This window comes from Plecotus auritus (genome assembly GCF_963455305.1).
Source record: "Plecotus auritus genome assembly, chromosome: 3".
Lineage (NCBI taxonomy): Eukaryota > Metazoa > Chordata > Mammalia > Chiroptera > Vespertilionidae > Plecotus > Plecotus auritus.
Window position 1 is genome coordinate 225,686,021 of NC_137772.1, and position 20,072 is coordinate 225,706,092.

The 20,072-nt window shown below is 50.1% G+C and overlaps 1 protein-coding gene across 3 annotated transcripts in view; it reads left to right on the forward strand.

Moving 5' to 3' along the window:
- ATXN10 (ataxin 10) overlaps positions 1-20,072 on the forward strand; it is a 132,927-nt gene that overhangs the window by 40,457 nt on the left and 72,398 nt on the right. For all 3 annotated transcript variants that reach the window (XM_080659444.1, XM_080659445.1, XM_080659446.1), the window contains exons 6-9: positions 5,798-5,878; positions 10,476-10,641; positions 16,914-17,019; positions 18,647-18,816. In XM_080659444.1, the coding sequence (XP_080515570.1) occupies positions 5,798-5,878; positions 10,476-10,641; positions 16,914-17,019; positions 18,647-18,816 (523 nt within the window). The remainder of the gene's footprint in view (positions 1-5,797; positions 5,879-10,475; positions 10,642-16,913; positions 17,020-18,646; positions 18,817-20,072) is intronic.

Here is a 20,072-nt window from a genome sequence, read left to right on the forward strand (position 1 = left end):
CGCTGTGTTTGGTAAACAAAGGGGGACCCCAAAATACCCAGAGATGCCAACGGAAGGGTTACTCTTCACTGCTAAATGGGAGCCCACCCCGGAATATTACGAGAAAAACTATTTGTCCTCCCGCCTCACAACATGCGGGAGCATTCCATAGGCATGAACTTGCCCCGTTTGGGCCTCTTTTACTATGAACGCTACTGTTGTATTGGAATTATACCTAATGTTAAAATACTAAGAACAGTATCTTACAGTGAGCGCAAAAGGCCATGGTGTTAGAACTCCTGGTTCAGCGTCCTTTCTTGCAGAGGGACACATGCAAGCTTTCGGGAACCCTGGGTCTTTGGTTTGGTTCCCGCAGGAAGGCGTAGGCGAAGGCGGCTTTGGCACTACCGGTTGAACTGGGACAGTGTCCTTCTCGCAGTGCTGCTTTCTCGTTCGTTGGTGTGAAAGGTGTGTTTATGCTCTTAGGTAGCCCTGGATGAATCAGTCTAAGGCTTCAAGTTGGCATTTGAATCTGTCTGAACCTGCCAGCCCACTAAATGAGCGTTACCGTGGGTGGGGCCCGTGTGGAATTGCGGAGCGGGAGAGCGTGGGGCGGCCGTGTGCCGCCCGGTGCTGAGGGCGCAGTGTGTCGGGGTCTTGTTTTCCGGTCACTGCCATCCTGGGAGTGGATTTGCCACCGTGGACAGATGGGAGCCCCGAGGCGCGAGCAGGTTCGCGTGGGGCTCACACTTGTTGCCGTGTCCGGCGCTGTCGGATGAGCAGTTTCGGGAGGAGGCCCGAGTGGAAAGGTGAGTGATGAGCCCTTTCAGTTCGGGCCTCTTTCAGAATAAACTCTCTCTCTGCCGAACCTGCGGTGTCACCACAAAAACGAATTTATAACTGTGAGTGGAGGGTTACTTTTGGGTCACATTTGGGTTATCTGGTTGATTTATTTTGCATGACAAAGTCTCACTCCCAGATTGCTATCTCCTTTGCTTTAGGGATGTTTCTTGCCTTTTGGATATAAATTTCCCTCCTTCCCTAGCTATAAAGCTACTAGGGAGATACATGTAACTGTCTTCCCCGTGGTTTGACTGCTGCCCCTCTTCTGTTCTCCTGCGCACGCACATTTCATAGCACGTACCCTTGTCTGCGAGGCTGTGAGCACCCACGGCAAGGTTTAGCGTTGTTTGTTCTTGCAACCTCAACAGAGTACCATCCGGCCTGTGAGGCATGAGCCTAGTCCTGAGGCTTCCGAGTGTGAAGGCCGGCAGCCCAGCTCCGATGGCACATGTCCGAGAACTTCCGGCCTGTGAACAGGAACGGCCTGGAGCTGCCGGGTGTGTAGGCACAGTGGGTGCAGGGCTGCCGGGCCCGTCGGTGCTGGCTCGCTGTGTCTCTCTTCCTCCTGCGCTGCTTTCACTCCCGGCACGGTTGCCACCTGCGTGGCTAGCGCCTGTCCTTACCTGCCCGAAGGTGGCCTGGCCGTGGCCCGTCTTCAGCGCCTTCTCTGTCTCTGCTCAATCCTGGGCGACCTTCCCTGGTTTCACAGCCTAAGATTGCTTCCTGAGCTGGTGATTTCCTGTGTACGTGTCTGGCCTTGACCTCTGGCCAGAGCTCCAGACCTGTGTGCGCACCTTCCCCCGGCGTGCTGGTAGCCGATGTCTCACCCCCGGGAAGACCTCGGCTCCCTCCCTCGGAGCCTGCCGTTGCTCCCCGTCGCCACCGGCTCCGTGACCCAGCTCACCTTCCACCCATGCTGAGGCCCGGCCCCGCTCGCCCGCACCTGCGCGTGGGTCTCGCTTCTCTCCTGTCACCGCTGCCCGCATCGCCCTGCCCGCCAGCCGCGCTCCCAGGTCACGCCTCACACCCTCTGCCACCACAGCGCGAGGCAGCGTCGCCTGGAGACAGACAACGGAACTGCTCGCTCACCTTTCTGCCTCCCAGTCACCGCACGGCTGCGAGTGTGCTGCGGAGCTTGCCGCTGGCGTGCTCCAGGAGGCCCTCGGCGGGCTCCCCAGCACCAGGGAGCCAGTGGGAAGTAATGGCCGCGTCCTGGCTCCTGGCTGAGCTCGTTTTACTTCGGACCGTGTTCATCGCCCTGCCCCTTACTTCCCACCGCCCTCGCTGCTTTCTGTGACTTGCCCCCGTCTGTTCTCTCCTCAATCTTGACACCTGCCCTCCCTTCTGTGCTGCTCCTCTGCGTGGCGTGCTCCTCCTCTGCGTGGCGTGCTCCTCCTCTGCGTGGTGTACTCCTCCTCTGCGTGGCGTGCTCCTCCCCTGCGTGGTGTACTCCTCCTCTGCGTGGCGTGCTCCTCCCCTGCGTGGTGTACTCCTCCTCTGCGTGGCGTGCTCCTCCTCTGCGTGGCGTGCTCCTCCTCTGCGTGGCGTGCTCCTCCTCTGCGTGGCGTGCTCCTCCCCTGCGTGGCGTGCTCCTCCCCTGCGTGGCGTGCTCCTCCCCTGCGTGGCGTGCTCCTCCTCTGCGTGGCGTGCTCCTCCTCTGCGTGGCGTGCTCCTCCCCTGCGTGGCGTGCTGCTCCTCTGCGTGGCGTGCTCCTCCTCCGTGTGGAGTGGCAGGGCCTGCTTATAAATATTTCTGTCAGCACACAGCCGTACTCACTAGTTTATGTATTTGTTGTCTCTGGCTGCTTTCATGCCACCACGACAGGCTGAGTGGCGGAGACTTGGCCCATGATCTCGGATAGTTAGCGCAGGCTCTATGGGAGAAGCACCTGCTGTGTCGTGTGTGGAATGTGTTGGGTGACGGTGGTGTCCTTGGCCTCTAGTGGCCTCAGGCTTGTCTGCTTCTCCTGCCGACGCTGAGAGACTCCCAGAGGTTCGTGCCGGCCTTCCCTGGAGCCCCGGGCCGGCGAAGCTCAGGTGCCGCGGGGAGGGCCAGAGCCTGCAGTGCGCGAGCGCGGAAGTGTCCCCTGTGCACGTACCGCTGTCGAGCTGCACCGGCGTCTAGGTGCTTCTCAAGGTGTCTACACGCAGCTCTGCCAGGGCCCCGTGTTCACTCTGGGGGCGCTTTCGGAGCTGCGTGCCTGAGCCAGCTGGCAGGTGTGGGGTCTTTCTTGAAAGGAAGAGTTTCTGTTATTTGAAGATGGTGCAAGGGATATTAGGGGGAAATGGCAGACATCTACAAGGACTCAGTCAATGTTTGATGAACGAGTGAATCATTTTCACTGTCTGTACTGCTTTCGAGGTGAAATATCATTTCATTTCTCTCCCTTGGTTGGAGTTGCATTCTGATGTTATTACTGGAAGCTGGAGAAGCAGGACATGGGCTGCTGAGAGGGTGGGTCCTGTCCAGTGTGCGCTGCCAGTGGGGTTAGGGCTGAGGCCGGGCCCAGCTCTCTCTCCGACTGAAGGGTCCGCGCTGCTCTCTAGGGGGGCGGGAAGGGAAGGGGCAGAAACACGCTTGGTGTGAGAACGGCAGTTCACTGGCCGTGCCGGCCGCCCTCGGGATCCAGCCGGCGTCAGACTTTGTCAGAGATGGCAGCTCACTGCTGTGCTGTGGGCGCATGGCCCCGGGGTCGTCGGGCTGAATGATGGCTGTGTGTCGGGGGGCTTCCTGGAGCCCTGACCGGCGGGAGCAGGAGGCTGATCGCTGTAGCGGCGGCGGCAGCTCCGCCCAGGTTGCGGGAGCCACTGTGGGTGGCGTCCCCAGATCTCAAAGCAAACAGGAGGGGGCGTTCGTCTTCAGGAGCGTGTTTAAATCAGATTCTTTATCCAACCAGTGAGCTGCGAAAACATTTTCTAGGCTTTCTGCAGTCGATGAAATAGAGTTTGTTTAGGTTACAAATAAGCTTTGACCTTGTAGACTTGTGTATGGAAATGGCGACAAGTGGCTCTCATTGTTAGAAAATTCCCCTCAAATGCTGACTTTGGGGTGACCTGCTTCCCGATGACAGGGTCACTGTCCACGGTCCGTTCCCTGTGCGCCTTGATGGACAGATGGCCTTTGCCACCTTCTACCTGGTGTCATCAACACCGCGATGCGGATCATGGTTCATCTGTGTGTAGTTGTTCACATACTTCAAAACCCGTTACAAACGAGAGAGAGAGGAGGGGAGGGGCCTTCATGACTTCGGCTGTTAGCCAGCGTGGAAACGTGTGAAATCGTGGTCAGTGCTTTGCCATCAACAACTTGCTTTGTGAACACTGGCTGTTCTGTAATTACGTTTAAATGAGGAATTTCCCTATTAAACGGAGCTCTGCCTCCAACTGCCGGGGAGGGGGGGTCCACTCTGGCCCCAGAGGCTGGGAGTAGTTGGTGGGAGGGAAAACAGGCCCCCGGAGCGCCTGCAGCGGCACTGAGGGCAGAGTCCAGGAGTGCGGACGGGATCCCGTTTCTGGCTTTTCCTTTTTGGGAAATAAAGCTGTATTTCTCTGTGCCCCCTCCGCGCTGACTCTGCCTCGTGGGTGGGTGTGTTTCTGACCCTCCGCCGAGGTGGTTTGTCCTCCTCTGCGTGGACTTGGAGGGCGACTTGAGTGTCCCTAACAGTCTCTAGATGTCCTCGCACATTTTGGGTTGCAGGTCAGTGGGACCCCGCCTCCCTCTTACAGAATTACCACCGAATTTCTGGATTTACAGAAGTAGTTCTGCAAAAAAAATTAATCACAAATTAAAGTGTGTAACTTAGCAAGTATGGAGCGTGATTGGGTCTCTTTGTTGTGAAAGTTCTCACCTGTGCTTTCTCTTGAGTCGGTATTTGGTAAGAAAGTGAATGCAGTGAATTTGGACTGAAAATTGAGAATTTATGCAGCACCCTGGAGAGGAGAATGTATGTATTATATTTAGAAAAATAACCTAAGCAGCTGCCACAGAAAAACTTCTGCATAATTGATAGGCACTTACACGACCACTTCGAGTTGCTACAAGAGCGTTCCATCCCGTTGCTGTGTGTGGATGGTGGAGGAAGCAGAGTAGGTGTTTAGGTTTCGTTTTATGTGAAGTGACGGCGTGTTGTGGTAGCTGATGTGCTCCCTCCTGTTATCATTCTGAAAGCCATACTTTTATTCATTAAGAAGTAATTAAATGAACTATGACTGTACATATATTGACTGTTTCATAGCCGCTTAGATTACTCTGGACTTGGGATAAACAGTGGGTTCTTTAGTTCTTAAGTCTTCAGATGCCCTCTGGTAAATACGGTACAGAACTCATTAATAAACCGTTCAATCTTCCAGCTGTCACAGTGGCACTTTGAAGAATATGCTCATAATCTGTGCCTGGGGCTTCGCACAATTGATCTCTAAGTTTGGATGCGGCGCTGCCTGACAGTGAGGATGTTTTCTTGGTAACCTGAGAGCCTTCCCAGAGGAGATAACCAAGCCAGTGTTCACCGCTGTGTGGTTGGCATATGTTCCCGTGAAAACAGGAGGATGGTCTATCTCTTGGCTCGTGTGAACGCTAAGCTGCGGACTGAAACAGTTAACGGGTTTTCCGTTCATCCCGAGCTTGTAGCTAAATTCCATTCCGCCGTTTAAACTCCAGCGAAGGGTTTGCTTTCTCAGCTTTGACAAATGCGATCGCAGGCCCTTCCTTCAGCTGGGGAAAGCGGGATCGTCTCAGTAAATGTTTCAGAAATAAAATCGGAGAGAAATATTTTGAGAGCTTTAATTTTCCTTTAGCTGCTAATAGAAAATAGTATGCGAACCTCTTAACACATTTTAAGATCACAGCTAGTCAGGAATTCAATGAAAAGGAGTGTTTTTATGTGTAAGATACGCCTCTCAGGTTGATAAGGCCATGTCTGTTTGACCATGTTTTTAGTAACCAAACTTTTTTCTCCTTTTTCTTCCTTTTTCCTTAGGTTCTTGATTATTACAGACCATTTTCTGAAAAGTCCGGAATTGGTGAAAGCCATGTATGCCAAAATGAGCAATCAAGAAAGGTAACCCCAAAAACCAGCGCGGTTTTGAGTATTGAGCATTCCATATAGGGTGTCCTGTACACATGACTGAAAAACTGTGTGGTTTCTCAGTTGGCACAGCATCTCTAAATACATGTTTCTGTGTCCGTAATGGTTTTAAATTGGTTGGTTAACATTACAGCTTAGCCACAACAGGCAGTGGTCAGCGCAGGGCTGCAGAGGCCAGGTTGGCGCCATTGTCCGGGAAGCCGTAGGGGAAGATGTCAGGAGCACAGGCTGTGCTTGCCCCGGGGTTCTATCCTATGACTCACGCAACTGGGTGTCGCCGCTGTGTGAGGGGTGCGCCTTGGTCCTCACTGAGCCGGTCGTTGGGGTACTCTCCCAGGGGCGTAGTTCCGGGAGGTAATTCAGACCCCCGGGAATCGGTGCCGGGGTGCCATCTCCCCGCCGTTGCAGCGGGCAGAGCGGTGAGTGCCCCGAGAGCGAGCCGGCTCCCTGCCTGCCGGCCGTAGAAACCCCGTGTGTGACTGTGGTTAGGTTTTTATCGTGTTTGGATTCAGTTTCCTGACCTATAAAATTAGAGGATTAAACAGAATGATTCACAGTTCTCTTTCCATTCCAATAGGATGTGTTTTTCCAAACCTTATTGGAAATGTTGTCTTAGGAAAATAAAACTGACTCAGAAATCTGATGGTTAGAAACTGATAAAACGGTTAAAAACTTGGAAAATGTTTCCCTTTCGATGGTGGTCACAATTTTTATACTTGCTGGGGTTTTGAAATTTGGCCTGTGTGTTTGGGTCTAACGCTAAGCTTTATGCACTCCTTTGTAGTCGTGTTAAGTAGTGATTTTTCTCTAATATCTTTAACAGAAAAGAAAAGTTCATGCTTATAAAGTGAGTTTAAATGTTTTTTATTTTTTTTTTCAAATTTTTATTAAGGTATTATATGTGTACATATCTTACCATTGCCCCCCCACCCCACTCCCATACATGCCCTCACCCCCCAATGCTTTTTTTGCATCCGTTGGTTACTCTTATATGCATGCATACAAGTCCTTCAGTTGATCTCTTTTTTTTTTTTTTTAAATATATTTTATTGATTTTTTACAGAGAGGAAGGGAGAGAGATAGAGAGTTAGAAACATCGATCAGCTGCCTCCTGCACACCCCCTACTGGGGATGTGCCCGCAACCAAGGTACATGCCCTTGACCGGAATCGAACCTGGGACCTTTCAGTCTGCAGGCTGACGCTCTATCCACTGAGCCAAACCGGTTTCGGCTATAAAGTGAGTTTAAATGCCATGTTTATAAACCCATGACCCCTGCTGCTGCCACACATGTGTACGTTCAGTCCGAAAGAGAACTGTGGGCAGTTGTTTCTTAACCTAAAATAAGTACCTTGACGAGCGCTGCTAGAAAGCAGCCACCGCTTTGCGGTGAGGAGCACACGAGTACACGGACACAGGTGAACTGTGACTTAACCGTCACGTTGTGCTTCCTGCGCTGCTACCAAGTGATCCGTTTTCAGCTGATCATTAGCTAAGCACGTGAGGATGACAGGCTGAGCAGTTCCGTTTTTATTCATAAAACAGTCGTAGCCGCTGCTTCCCTCCTTCACGCACGTTTTCTGCTCAAGCGTTACCTCCTCCTCGGCCTCCTGTATTTCCCTTCCCAAGGAGGGGCGCCGTCACTTCCTCACAGAACTCGGCAGACACGGGACCGCGTCCCATTGCATACCCTGTCCCGCAGCGGACCGCCCACGTGCCTGCCCGCTGCTGTTGGGCATGCCCGTTGGGTGCTGTGTGCGGGGAAGGGTTTGATCTCTCCTCTTCTGCGGTGTCCACGCTGCCCAGGCACAGAGCAGGTGCAAAACGCAGGTTTTTGAATGAAAGCAGGAGTGACTGAGGGAGTTTTCTCACTCACGAAAGGGTTCTCAGGAGCTGGTTAGGGTGCGAGAACCCTGGTATCCGCGGCGCCGCCTCCACTTTCCAGGTCGCATTGGCCACTGCGACCGATGCCACGTTACGGTCTTCCAAGCACAGCGAGGTGGAAGGCGGTGTTTAGGAGACCCTGCTCTTTTCGAAATGCTTATTTTATACAAGAAGGTGTGTCAGAACTTCAGCATCTAATTGACCACATCCTAAATCTACAAATGCCACTAAGAGCCACCCTCCCCTCTCTTCCGCACTGGCATTATGGGTAGTCCTTGCTTTTACTATGACTACCTTATCAGGGAAAGCACGTATAGTTTTTTCTCCTACGAATTTGTACGCAGCTCCTGTTCCGTGAGTCAGGCCCCGTCCCAGCACCACAGGGGCTGCTCGGTCACTCAGCCTCGAAGGCTGGCCCGCCTGTTGTCCTGCGTGGCAGGTGCACACACGGAGGGAGAGGTTAATGCTTGTCCAGGCCTCATGGCAGGGGACGGCAGCCTGGCTCTGGAGTCGGTCTTTTTAACACTGCCCTGTGCTGCCTCCAGAAGGCCATTGGCTAGGGCAGTGGTCGGCAAACCGCGGCTCGCAAGCCACATGCGGCTCTTTGGCCCCTTGAGTGTGGCTCTTCCACAAAATACCACGGCCTGGGCGAGTCTATTTTGAAGACGTGGCGTTAGAAGAAGTTTCAGTTTAAAAAATTGGGCTCTCAAAAGAAATTTCAATCGTTGTGCTGTTGGTATTTGGCTCTGTGGACTAATGAGTTTGCCGACCACTGCGCTAGGGTAACATTTGTGCTGTATGTAAAAGCGTAAAGGACACCCAACAGTACACTGTACGGGGACATTTGAAGTGAATACCTTTACGACAAGATGACCATTCTCTCATCGGTGGCTTATTTCTCCTGAATACCACGTATTTCTCTAACGTTGATGTGTCGAGCATGGTGGTTTGGATGTCATGACCAGACAGCCGCTGCTAGTTCAGTGAATGAATGACGTCATGACCAGACAGCCGCTGCTAGTTCAGTGAATGAATGACGTCATGACCAGGCAGCCGCTGCTAGTTCAGTGAATGAATGACGTCATGACCAGGCAGCCGCTGCTAGTTCAGTGAATGAATGACGTCATGACCAGACAGCCGCTGCTAGTTCAGTGAATGAATGACGTCATGACCAGACAGCCGCTGCTAGTTCAGTGAATGAATGACGTCATGACCAGACAGCCGCTGCTAGTTCAGTGAATGAATGACGTCATGACCAGGCAGCCGCTGCTAGTTCAGTGAATGGATGACGTCATGACCAGACAGCCGCTGCTAGTTCAGTGAATGGATGACGTCATGACCAGACAGCCGCTGCTAGTTCAGTGAATGGATGACGTCATGACCAGACAGCCGCTGCTAGTTCAGTGAATGGATGACGTCATGACCAGACAGCCACTGCTAGTTCAGTGAATGGATGACGTCATGACCAGACAGCCGCTGCTAGTTCAGTGAATGGATGACGTCATGACCAGACAGCCGCTGCTAGTTCAGTGAATGAATGAAGACCTGAATGACGGCCGCACCCTCCGTCCCGCGGGAGGTAGATTTTGCTGGAGGTGGGTCTTGTGGTTCATACCACACGCAGTTATACGGCCTCAGCCAGATTTCCGGCTGCTGCGAACTTGGTTTTCAGGAACCATCAACCACAAGTACTCTGGCGCGAGGATTGTCCCGTTGTTCCTCACGCCCTCCGAGGGGCACACACACGGGGACGCAGGTTCCCCAGCCAGCGCACTCTGTGGTGCATCTGACCTTCGGATGAAAGGAACGGGGCCCCTTTCTGGTGTCGAAATAAGACTTGTACATACCATCCCAGGTCAGAACAGGATTTTGAGGAACACACTTGGATTATGCTGGATAGATAAAGGTTGTTGAATAAAAACATTTCTTGGTAATTTAAATCCTGATGTGAAAACTGGCATCGGTTGGGTTTCAGATTTATGTTTTTGTAAACTAAAATGATGAAACCAACAGAAAAGCCAAGCTTCCCAAGAAAGGTAGTAAAATGAGCAGCTCAGGCACCCGACCCCGGCGCGGAGACCGATGCTGCCGGGGCTCAGGATGGGTGGCCCTGGGCACGTAGCCTGCGTACGCCTCTCACCACCCGTGGCTGAGGCGCGGCACTGCCTCGCAGTTCTGTGGGCTCCGAATGAGCAAATGGGTGGGAAGCCCTTTGCTCTCGTCAGTAGTGAATGTTGATTTTATAGTTCCGATCACTCAGGAGAATGACTCAGTATACATTTCCTAGAAAAAGAAAAAAGTAAGTAGCGAATGTTGCCATTTAACTTTGCTATTGTTGTTATTGTTGATGTGTTAGAAAACGGGCAGCATTTCGGGAGTTTGAATTACTCTAGTGCTCCGAGTAACGATATAAAAGGCGCTTTGGGAGTTTGAATTACTCTAGTGCTCCGAGTAACGAATAAAAGGCGCTTCTTTCTGTGGCCTCGCCACATCAAAGAAATCAAGATTTTTTTAAAAACAGATTGTTGAGGGTTAATTTTGTTCACAAATCTTGTTTCCCCAGCTAGACACTATAAGCGAAGTATGGAAGTTAAGGAGTAAAAATGTTCTCTTACAGTGGTCTCTAGATATTTTCAGCGCTGTGGCGTCCCAGTATTGCGTGTTCCTGTAAAGTCTTTGCTTCACAGGGTCACACTCTTGGACGTTCTAATAGCCAAGATGGCGGGCGAGGAGCCTCTGACCAAGGATGACACGCCTGCGCTCCTGGGCCACGCCGAGCTCATCGCCAGCACCTTCGTGGACCAGTGCAGGGTGGTGCTGAAACTGACTGCCGGGCAGCATGACGACGACGAGGTGAGAAGCCAGCCTTCCCACTCCGAGGGGTCCCCTGAGAAGGCTCCCCACGCTCTAAGAGAGATCACAGGAGTATCGCAGTAGCCAGAACGGTGCTCTCCTCCCCCCTCACACGTTGGAAACCTGATGACAGAGTTGATAGTGTAGGAGGTGGGGCTTTTGGCACGTGATCAGGTCATGATGGAGCCCTTATGACTAGGGTTGGTGCCCCAGAAAGATCCTTCCCCCCTGCCACCACGTGAGGGCCTAGCAGGAAGCCAGCAATCTGCAACCCGCAAGACTTCCTCCCCAAACCAGCCACGCCAGCACCTGATCTTGGACACACAATCTCTAGGACTGCGAGAAATAAATGTCCCTTGTTTATAAGCCATACTAGTGGCCCAGTGCACGGATTCATGCACATTGAAAGGAAATTAATTGGAATTCCTAGGGCAGCACAGAGTCTTGAAGGGCGTCTGTGTGGGGCGGGGGAGCGGGGGAGCGGGTTGGAGGAGAAAAAGAAAACTCACGCTTGGGTCTTCCGGCTCACGGCACTGGCTCCAGTGCGGGGACTAATGCAGGCGGTCCTAGGTGGTGGCCGGCGGGGCGGTACTGGGCAAGATGGGCCGGACACGCCCTGGAGCCAACCTCCCGCGGTCCCTTCCAGCCGCCTCACCTGGGGAGGCTCGAAGATTGTCTGTGGAGTGAGCGGGGTCCCTCGGCCTGGCCTGCGGCCTGCGGGGATCGGGCCAAAACCGGCTCTCCTCCAACATCCCCCGAGGGGTCTCAGTGTGAGAGGGCACTCCGCAAAGTTGCTGTCATACAGGGTGTGGAATGCAAATGCAAGTGTGCAGTACACCAGATTCGGGGCTGACAGTGCCCCAGCAACAACATAACCCACGGCAGAAGGTGGAATCACACGGCTCCCTCCTCTCTGGTTCCAGGGTACGTCACCCGAGAACTGCCACTGCCAGGTCACCGCAGCTCAGCAGCTCCTGCGTTGAGTGTCTGTCCCCTGTGGTCAGTGTACGTTATAGGTACCAGCCGGTCGGACGGTCACTTAGCCTTTTATATATATAGATTGTGCTGTTTTTGTTAGAGCAGTTTAAATAGACTAAGCCTGTATCCTTCTTTTAGAATAGTTAAGAAAATACAGATAAAGGAAAACAATATCTTTATTGACAACCATTCAGAGTTAATGACAACAATTCTAGTTAATATATTTATCTAGGCAGATAACATCAAATAGACACATGCATTTGTACACATGTGCACACACAAACATTAAAGATGAAATGATTCTGTGCCATCTTTTTGTAAATTCCTGTTGTTTGTTCTGAACGTAAGCTCCATGCGTACGGAAGTTTTGACTAAGTTTGTAGTACTATGTACGTAGTGGGCATGCAGCAAATATTTTCTGAATGAATGAACAATACTTGGTTAATGGCTTTTTAAGTGCCAGTGTAGCACTCTCAGTAAAGAATTTACCGGCATTTATCTGTCCAGCTACAGGGAGTTGGATGTTGAGGGGTCCTTGTTTGCGTTGGTTATGAGGAGTGCTATAGACTGTCTCTGTAGCAGCATCTTCGTACACTTCCATGCTTAGTAACCCAGGGTGCGGTCCCAGAAGTGGCCTGCTGGGTGGAAGGGTTTATCCCAGCCGTGGGCAAACTACGGCCCGCGGGCCGAATCCGGCCCGTTCGGCTGTTCTATCCGGCCCGCAGAGCCGAAAGAGCAGAGGATTCTCTTGCTCTCCCCTCCGCTCCTTTACTTTGAATTTATATTAGTTCACACAAACACTCCATCCATGCTTTTGTTCCGGCCCTCCGGTCCAGTTTAAGAACCCATTGTGGCCCTCGAGTCAAAAAGTTTGCCCACCCCTGGTTTATCCCGTTTAAAGCTTTGGGGGCACGTTTGTAAATTGCCTTCCAGAGTTGGTTTCTTCGGACACTGCAGGAGATCCCTGTTCACGCACCACCCTGGTGGCTCCGTCAGGCATTATTACTCTCCCAAGCCTCTACCCTACATCCTTCCGGTCTTTCCTTTGCTTAGCTAGCTGACATTCATTCTAGTTCCCTCCTCTCCACTTGAGAATTCTCTTTATTTTTATCTATTTCTTTTTCCCTTTGGTCTTAAAATTGGAATTGGCTTTTCTCTGGAATTCTACTCAGCAGAAAAAGAAATGCATTTCTGAGACAAGAGCAGAGATGAACCTCACACATAGCGATGCAGAAGCCAGGCAGGCTGGAGAGCGTACTCTGATTGCACCTCACGCTCGGCAGCACACGGCTTACCGCTGGAGGCAGCTCAGCTGTCACCGGCTGGCAGTGGACAGGTGCGGTTGGCCGCGGAGGGCACGCAGGCACGTCATGGGCAATAGAAATGTTTACGTAGCTGTGTACATTCACACAGCTCTGTACCGGAGACGTAAGAGCGTGTATTTTATTGCATGTAACTTCTGCCTCAGTGAAGTGATGTCATCAGTATGTTCAGAAACACAGTCATGGGTCCTTTCTACGCCGATAGGAATGATGGAGAGGGGATCACTTTGGCAAAGAGGTGGAGGAATAGGTGAGGGGTTGCCCTTGGCGGGACCGTCCGCGCTCTCCTGATGGGAAGGGGGATGTGGTCACTGCTCCGAAGCTTCTGGAGACTGAGCCTGCGAACTGCGGCCCCAAGTGCGGGGCGTGGTCACGACGCTCCTGCCACAGAGGTGTGCTCCGCTCTGGGTGCCCATGCTTTCCTCAGGCCACTTGGCGCTGCTGTTCGCCGGCCACGTTGGGTCCCGCTGAGAACGCCAGTGTGTGCGCTGCGTGTGCTGGGACGGGGGGGAGGGAACGCCCGCTCTCGGGCTCCCTGTCCTTCGTGGAGCCGCAGCTGCGCGTTTCCAGCAGGAGGAGCAGGGAGCTGAGCTGCTAGGCGGTTGGAATGAATTCTCCAGGACAGCGGGGAGCTTAGTGCTTGCGATGTCTCAGCTTTAAATGTTTTCACGGCTCTTACACGTATAGTACAGAGGAGTTCAGTATTGTAATCAGTGACCTGATGTATCTATATTTAGGAAATTTTACACTTTTCCTCCAAAGGGGTTTTTCTCCAAAGTGGGAGAAATTATTATATATTCACACGTTAAGCGCCCAGCCTGTGTTGTCTTCGGACGGAAAGTATAGTGTCAGTCACCGGTGATTGACAGGGCGCTTAACGTGTTAAGTGATGGAAAATTGTAGACAGTTTCCTTTTGAAAGGCCCCAATAGTTTACTTTTTGATAATTCATCGATCCATATACACGCATGACTTGGGCTTATTAGTGTATATACGTTGTCTTTTCACTTACGAGTTTAAGAAGCTGTGGTCGTTGTTAACAAGACCCCTTGCCTCAGTGTTTAAACGCCCTGGTGTGCTGGTGTGGCCGCCACCGAGGCCTGAGGGTCAGGCGTTTGGAGCTGATGGGTAGCTTGAAAGCGGCCTTCGTGGAGTATCTGTAGCGTGGGAATCGGCCAGTTCGCGGCAGACCACTGCCTTTACCCACCTGATATACTTTTAGGACAGGATAACCAGTCACGAGCTCATAATACTCTGTCTGAAAAATCAGAATGAAGCAACCATTTTTATAGCATCTGGTTTTCAATTTATGTATTCGTTCGGCTTTAAGATCCTGAGATTTTATCCATATCCCTCCCTTTATAAAAATAGTCTTAGATTATGATGTTCATATACCTGTTTCTGTCTTTTGGTATATTTTTGCATACTTCCGAGGTACATGCCCTTAACCAGGAATGGAACCCGAGACCCTCTGGTCCTTGGGCCGACGATCTAACTACTGAGCAGCCGGCCAGGGCCATCAGTTAATTTTATACGTATCTCTAAAAGATAAGGAGTCTTCACACATAAATGAAGTACAGTGAGCACATTTAAAGTCTTTAAATTTTAGCATCAAACAGTACTTACATTATCCCCATTGTCTGCTTTCCCCCCAATTTATTTCTTTGAATTGGGGTACAAGTAAGGGCCATCGTACATTGCAGTTGGTTGATAGGCCTCAAATCTCCTTTGCTGTAGGCTCCCCGCCCCTCCCTCCTCCTCCTTTTTCCTGCGCTAGTTGTTTGTTGAAGGAATTGGCTGTTTGACCTGTGGTGTTTCCTACAGTTGGGGTTTGGATGAGTGGATCTCCATGGTGGCCTTCTGTTCCTTGAATTTCTTGTGAGTGATAATTGGTCCCAAAAGCTTATTCAGATTCCGGTTTGTTTTTTGTTGTGATTTTTTTAGTCATGTTTCATCCTTGGTGACACGTTCATTCATCAAGAGGCTCATAATGTCTGGTTGTCTCTTTTGTGATGCTCGCCGGTGTTAATGATTGCTACCTAGATCCATCCACTGTTGGGGCTGTGAAATAGCACTCACCTTTCATTTGCTAGCCATAATATTTTCTAAGGACATCTCCCCCCAATCAGCGAGTAGGTGACTAGTATGCAGGATACATTTTGTTCTCCCTCCTTGATTACCAATCTTCAGAGTAAGGAGCTGGTTTTGTGATGTCATCCAGAGATGACAAGTGCCTTGTTTTGTTTTCATTATTATGCAGTCACTAGAGGCCTGGTGCACACATTCATGCATGGGTGGGGTCCGGCCAGCCCGCCCCTTGGGCCAAGCTGGTTGGGGGGGGGGAGGGGCTGTGGGCAGTTGGCGGCTGGCCCCATCCCTGATCGGGGTTTTGGGGGCTGATCGGGGGCAGGGCCGGCTGGGGTTGGGGGCCGATCGGGGTCTGGATCAGGCTGGTTGGCTGCTGCAGTGCACGTCATAGCCGCCAGTCGTTCCGGTCTTTCTGGTTGTTCCCCGCTCAGGTCGCTGGGGTTTTATATATGTAGATGACCCACTTGAGTTGTTCTCTGTCACCTGCAGTGTGGTTCTTCCCGATGTCCTAATGCGTGCTTGCTGCCGGGGCCTCTCGGGTCGCTTCTGGTTTCCCCTGACCGGATCCTAGTAGTTTCAGTTAGCTCCTCTGCCACCCGGTATTGCAGATGTCCTGGGTTACCCTGTCGGAATCTGCCCCGCACCCAGCACCAGGCAGCCATTTCTTGAAGGAGAAAGGGTATCGGGAGATGACAGTGTGGGCACCTACCCATTTAACAGAGGGAGCCGAGGCCGTGCCGTTAATGGATTTGTAATGTCAGACTTCTCATCTAAATATTTCCCCCTAACGTTTGAACTGGCAATTGAAGCTATGAAATAAAATTAAAATGCAAGGCATTAAAAATGTGCAACACAAATAGTATTTTTAATCTCCCAATTACAGAATAGTAAATGCAATTAGAATTAACAAAAGGAAGACATTTATTTTTCTTTTGAAGAGTGTTATCTTTATGACCTAAATTTATAGCATCTACCACATTTTGCCAACTAATGTATACTTTAAAAATGAGGTTCAAAACCTATACAAAAATTGCATTTTAAGATTTTATTTTGTCCCAGTTGGTGTGGCTCAGTGGTTGAACATCGACCTATGAACCAGGAGTCGTGGTTCGATTCCTGGTCAGGGCACATGCCTGGGTTGGCGGCTTGATCCCTAGTGTAGGGCATGTAGGAGGCAGCCAATTAGTGAGTCTTTCTCACCATTGATGTTTCTATCTCTCCCTCTCCCTCCCTCTCGGAAACCAATAGAAATATATATTTTTTTAAAAAAGATTTTATTTTGACTCCCTAGTACCATGTCATTGGTAGTTGGTATTTTCTTGGGCATGTAGTCTATTTGGTAATAAACTCTTCAGGAGCTATGTGAACTAGCATTTCCAAATAATATATTTTCCAGCTTACCAAGATATTGTATATAGGTCTATATTTATCCAGAAATAATGCAGATTCTTGTTGCCAATGCTCTTTCCACCACAGCATTTTATAGGATTCCTGTGGACAAGAAATTAATGTAGTCCATGGTGTATTTGTATCCGTAAAGCAGAACTTGCTTGCTGGGAACGCTTTAAAGAGAAAGTATCTGCATAAACGTTATGTACATAGTAATTTTGAACAGTCATTCCACTACGGGAAGGTATTTTTGCTTGGATGGAGCTTCTCTGGTTCTTTGCTCCAATAAGACACATCATCTTGCATTCTCGATGGCAGTGTCTGCTAGCGCATTTCTGATGCTTCTGTTTTGGTTTTGAACGTTGTTTCTCCCTTTCGATGTGTGAGAAGCCCTGACTCTTCCATACTTACGGTGCCCGTTCGTTCCCCCACAGCTGTCTAAAGCGGTCAGACCATTTAGCCTGATTTAAAACGTGTTTCCTTCTCTTCTCACGAGGCCCTCGCTACAATTCGGCTCCTTGACGTCCTGTGTGAGATGACCGCCAACACCGACCTGCTTGGCTACCTGCAGGGGTACCCTGGCCTGCTGGAGAGAGCCGTTGGTGAGTGAGCCAGCACACGCTGTTGTCTTTAATCGAGAAATCTCTCACTTTTCATACCACAATGTAAGTTCAAACACGGGTCTGTAATTTTCAGGGTATTGTTATGTTTTTGGGATTTGGGGGGATATTTTTTCCAGGAGGAATTATGGTGTTTTGGTAACAGCTCAGGCTGTTGCCCCTGCCCTGCTGTTTAACGCAGGCTGCCTCAGCAGCATGGAGGGTCCCAGTGCCTCCCGCACAGTGCCCCGGGGGTGTTTCATCACCAGGGCCTGCGATGATGAGGGGGCGTGGTTTCGATGATGATAGCATTTTTAATATCACTGTAGTTTTACCAAATTGGTTAGTAAAAATTTTCCTAGTTAGCATTTATGGGGCGCGAAGAATAGTGCCTTACATGTAGTTATTGTGTCTTTGATGTTTATAGAAAACTAGAGGCCCAGTGCACGAAATTCGTACACTGGTAGGGTCCCTAGCGGCTTCCCGGGTACTCCCCCCCTTCCCCTGGCTGCCTGTCACCACAGCTGCTGGCCGGGGCCTCCCTCCCTTCCCCCGGCCCGCCCCGCCCCGCCCCCTGGTTGAGGGGACAATTTGCATACTATACTTTTATTATATAGGATTGTTTTTAAGCAAGAAGCCAGTGTGTGAAATATTACCATCTTTGCCAAAAAACTGTTTGCAGAATAATTCAAGTAGCGCCTGCTCCTGTGGTTAGCCATGCTGATGCTGTTGCTGTTCACTGGCTGCTACGAGTTTCTTCAGAAAAGGTTATAGTTATTCTGGAGACTCAGATGCCAAGAAAGATGCATTTGGATCTGGATGGGTAGACGAGTTCTCAGTGAGCTGTAGACAGTAGTTAGACTCTCATATCGGTGTTTTATTTTTGAATTCAGTGCTTTTGGTGATCATTAAAAACCACAAACCTGGGGAGCGAGTCGTTGTGGAAAAGCATGCGTTTGGGGTCAGGGCAGGTACAGGCTGCCATCTCAGCTCTGGAATCACTAACTTCTCTGAGCCCGACTCCTTCATTATAAATTGGGAAAGACACAACTAACTGCCTTTAATCGGTGTGTTGAGCCGGTTAAATGAGATAATGCGCCAACACTTAAATACAGCTTCTTTTCCTCGGCTCTTACGGCGTCTCATACAGTCTAACAGCATTAATCATTTCTGCTGAACGTAGCCAAACAGCACCTGGAGAGCACGTGCGCCTTCTGATTGCCTGGCCAGAGGGACATCCATGCTCCTGGCTATGGGTGTGGCTCCTCACAGACAGGTGGTGTCTCTAGACTCAGCTGACTGTGGGCCCTCAGCCGTTCTTCCACAGGAAGTGGAGATTGGAAACCTTTTTCTAAGAAAGATGGTGGAACATGTTCAGCTAACTTTTCTTTGTGGATAAATGGAAAGCCCTAGTTGGGGTCGTCGTTATGGCTTTTGTCCCCAAAGGTAGTCATGAAAAATTTTAGAGCAAAAATAGAAGAACTTTTTAATCATTATTTAAAGGAAGCTTTCGGCACTCTACCTGTATTTGATTTTAATCCATTAACGTAAATTAGATTCGTTTATGGAAAACTAGTACAACATACTAAACATTTTTCTGTGGAAATGAAGTTTGTGGTTTTTCTTATAGATCTTTTACGGTTGATTCATGTAACTGCCAACGACACCACAAACATCTTCAACACCTGTGCTTGCATAAGAGCGGACGGGGACGTCGCAAACATGGTCGAGGGCTTTAGGTCTCATCTCATTCGTCTGATCGGAAATATGTGTTACAAGAATAAAGATAACCAAGACAAGGTAAGATTGTTTCTTACTATGTATCAGACATATGTGACTTCATTTAGAATGTAATATGTAAAATCAGAAAATAATCACTTTTTTGGAGTGAAAGCTTCCAGCGCTTCGAAAGTAGCTTGAGATATGTGTGTGTGTGTATGTATTCCCACAGATAAACATAAAAGGCCGTAATTATTGGCATTAGGGTTTGTATTTTTGTAATTTGCATTGTATCTGTCCTTAGTGTGTTTGAGTCAGTCTCCTTTCTTATAAATTGTTGATCTTCATCCTAAGCCTATTAAACAACCTAATGTCCTTAGACAATAGTCAATAAAATCAGGTATTAAAAAGCCTAGAAATGGTCAAACACACAGTAGACACAATAAACAGTAGTTATTACTTTTTTAATCCTCAGCCAAGGACATGCTTAGAGAGAGGAAGGGAGGGAGAGAGAGACACTGATCAGTTGCCTTCCGTATGCTCCCCAACTAGGGATCAAACTCGCAACCCAGGCATGTGCCCTAACCGGGAATCGAACTGGCAGCCTCTCAGTGCATGGGACGATGCTCAACCACTGAGCCGCTCTGGCCAGGCAACAGCAGTGACTGACATTATCTTAAGAAAAAACAGATACATTTTAATTTATATCTGTGCCCTACGTTTTGGATTATAGCAACATAAGCATTTCTTCTAGGAGTTTTGAAATGGATATAATATTAAATCTTTGGAAACTCAGTAGATTGCATTAGAAACCTATTTTGTGCTGAATAGCTTAGAGGTAATTATATCAATAATATGAGAAGGCGATAAAAAATGATGGCAGGAGAATTAGACCACATGCTTCATGTTGAACTACTGCCTGTATCTTCCTAACACTTTAAGTAGCATTTGTTTTGCTTCATCAAATATTGAATATACTAGAGGCCCGGTGCACGAAATTCGTGCATGGGGGGAGGGGGTGTCCCTCAGCCCAGCCTGCACCCTCTTCAATCTGGGATCCTGGTAGGATCAGGCCTAAATGGGCAGTCGGACATTCCTCTCACAATCCAGGACTGCTGGCTCCCAACTGCTTGCCTTCCTGATTGCCCCTAACCACTTCTGCCTGCCAGCCTGATCACCTCCTAACCACTCCCCTGCCAGCCTGATTGATGCCTAACTGCTTCCCTGCCAGCCTGACTGCCCCTAACTGCTCTCCCCTGCAGGCCTGGTCCCTCTCAACTGCCCTCCCCTGCTGGCCATCTTGTGGCGGCTATCTTGTGTCCACATGGGGGCAGGAT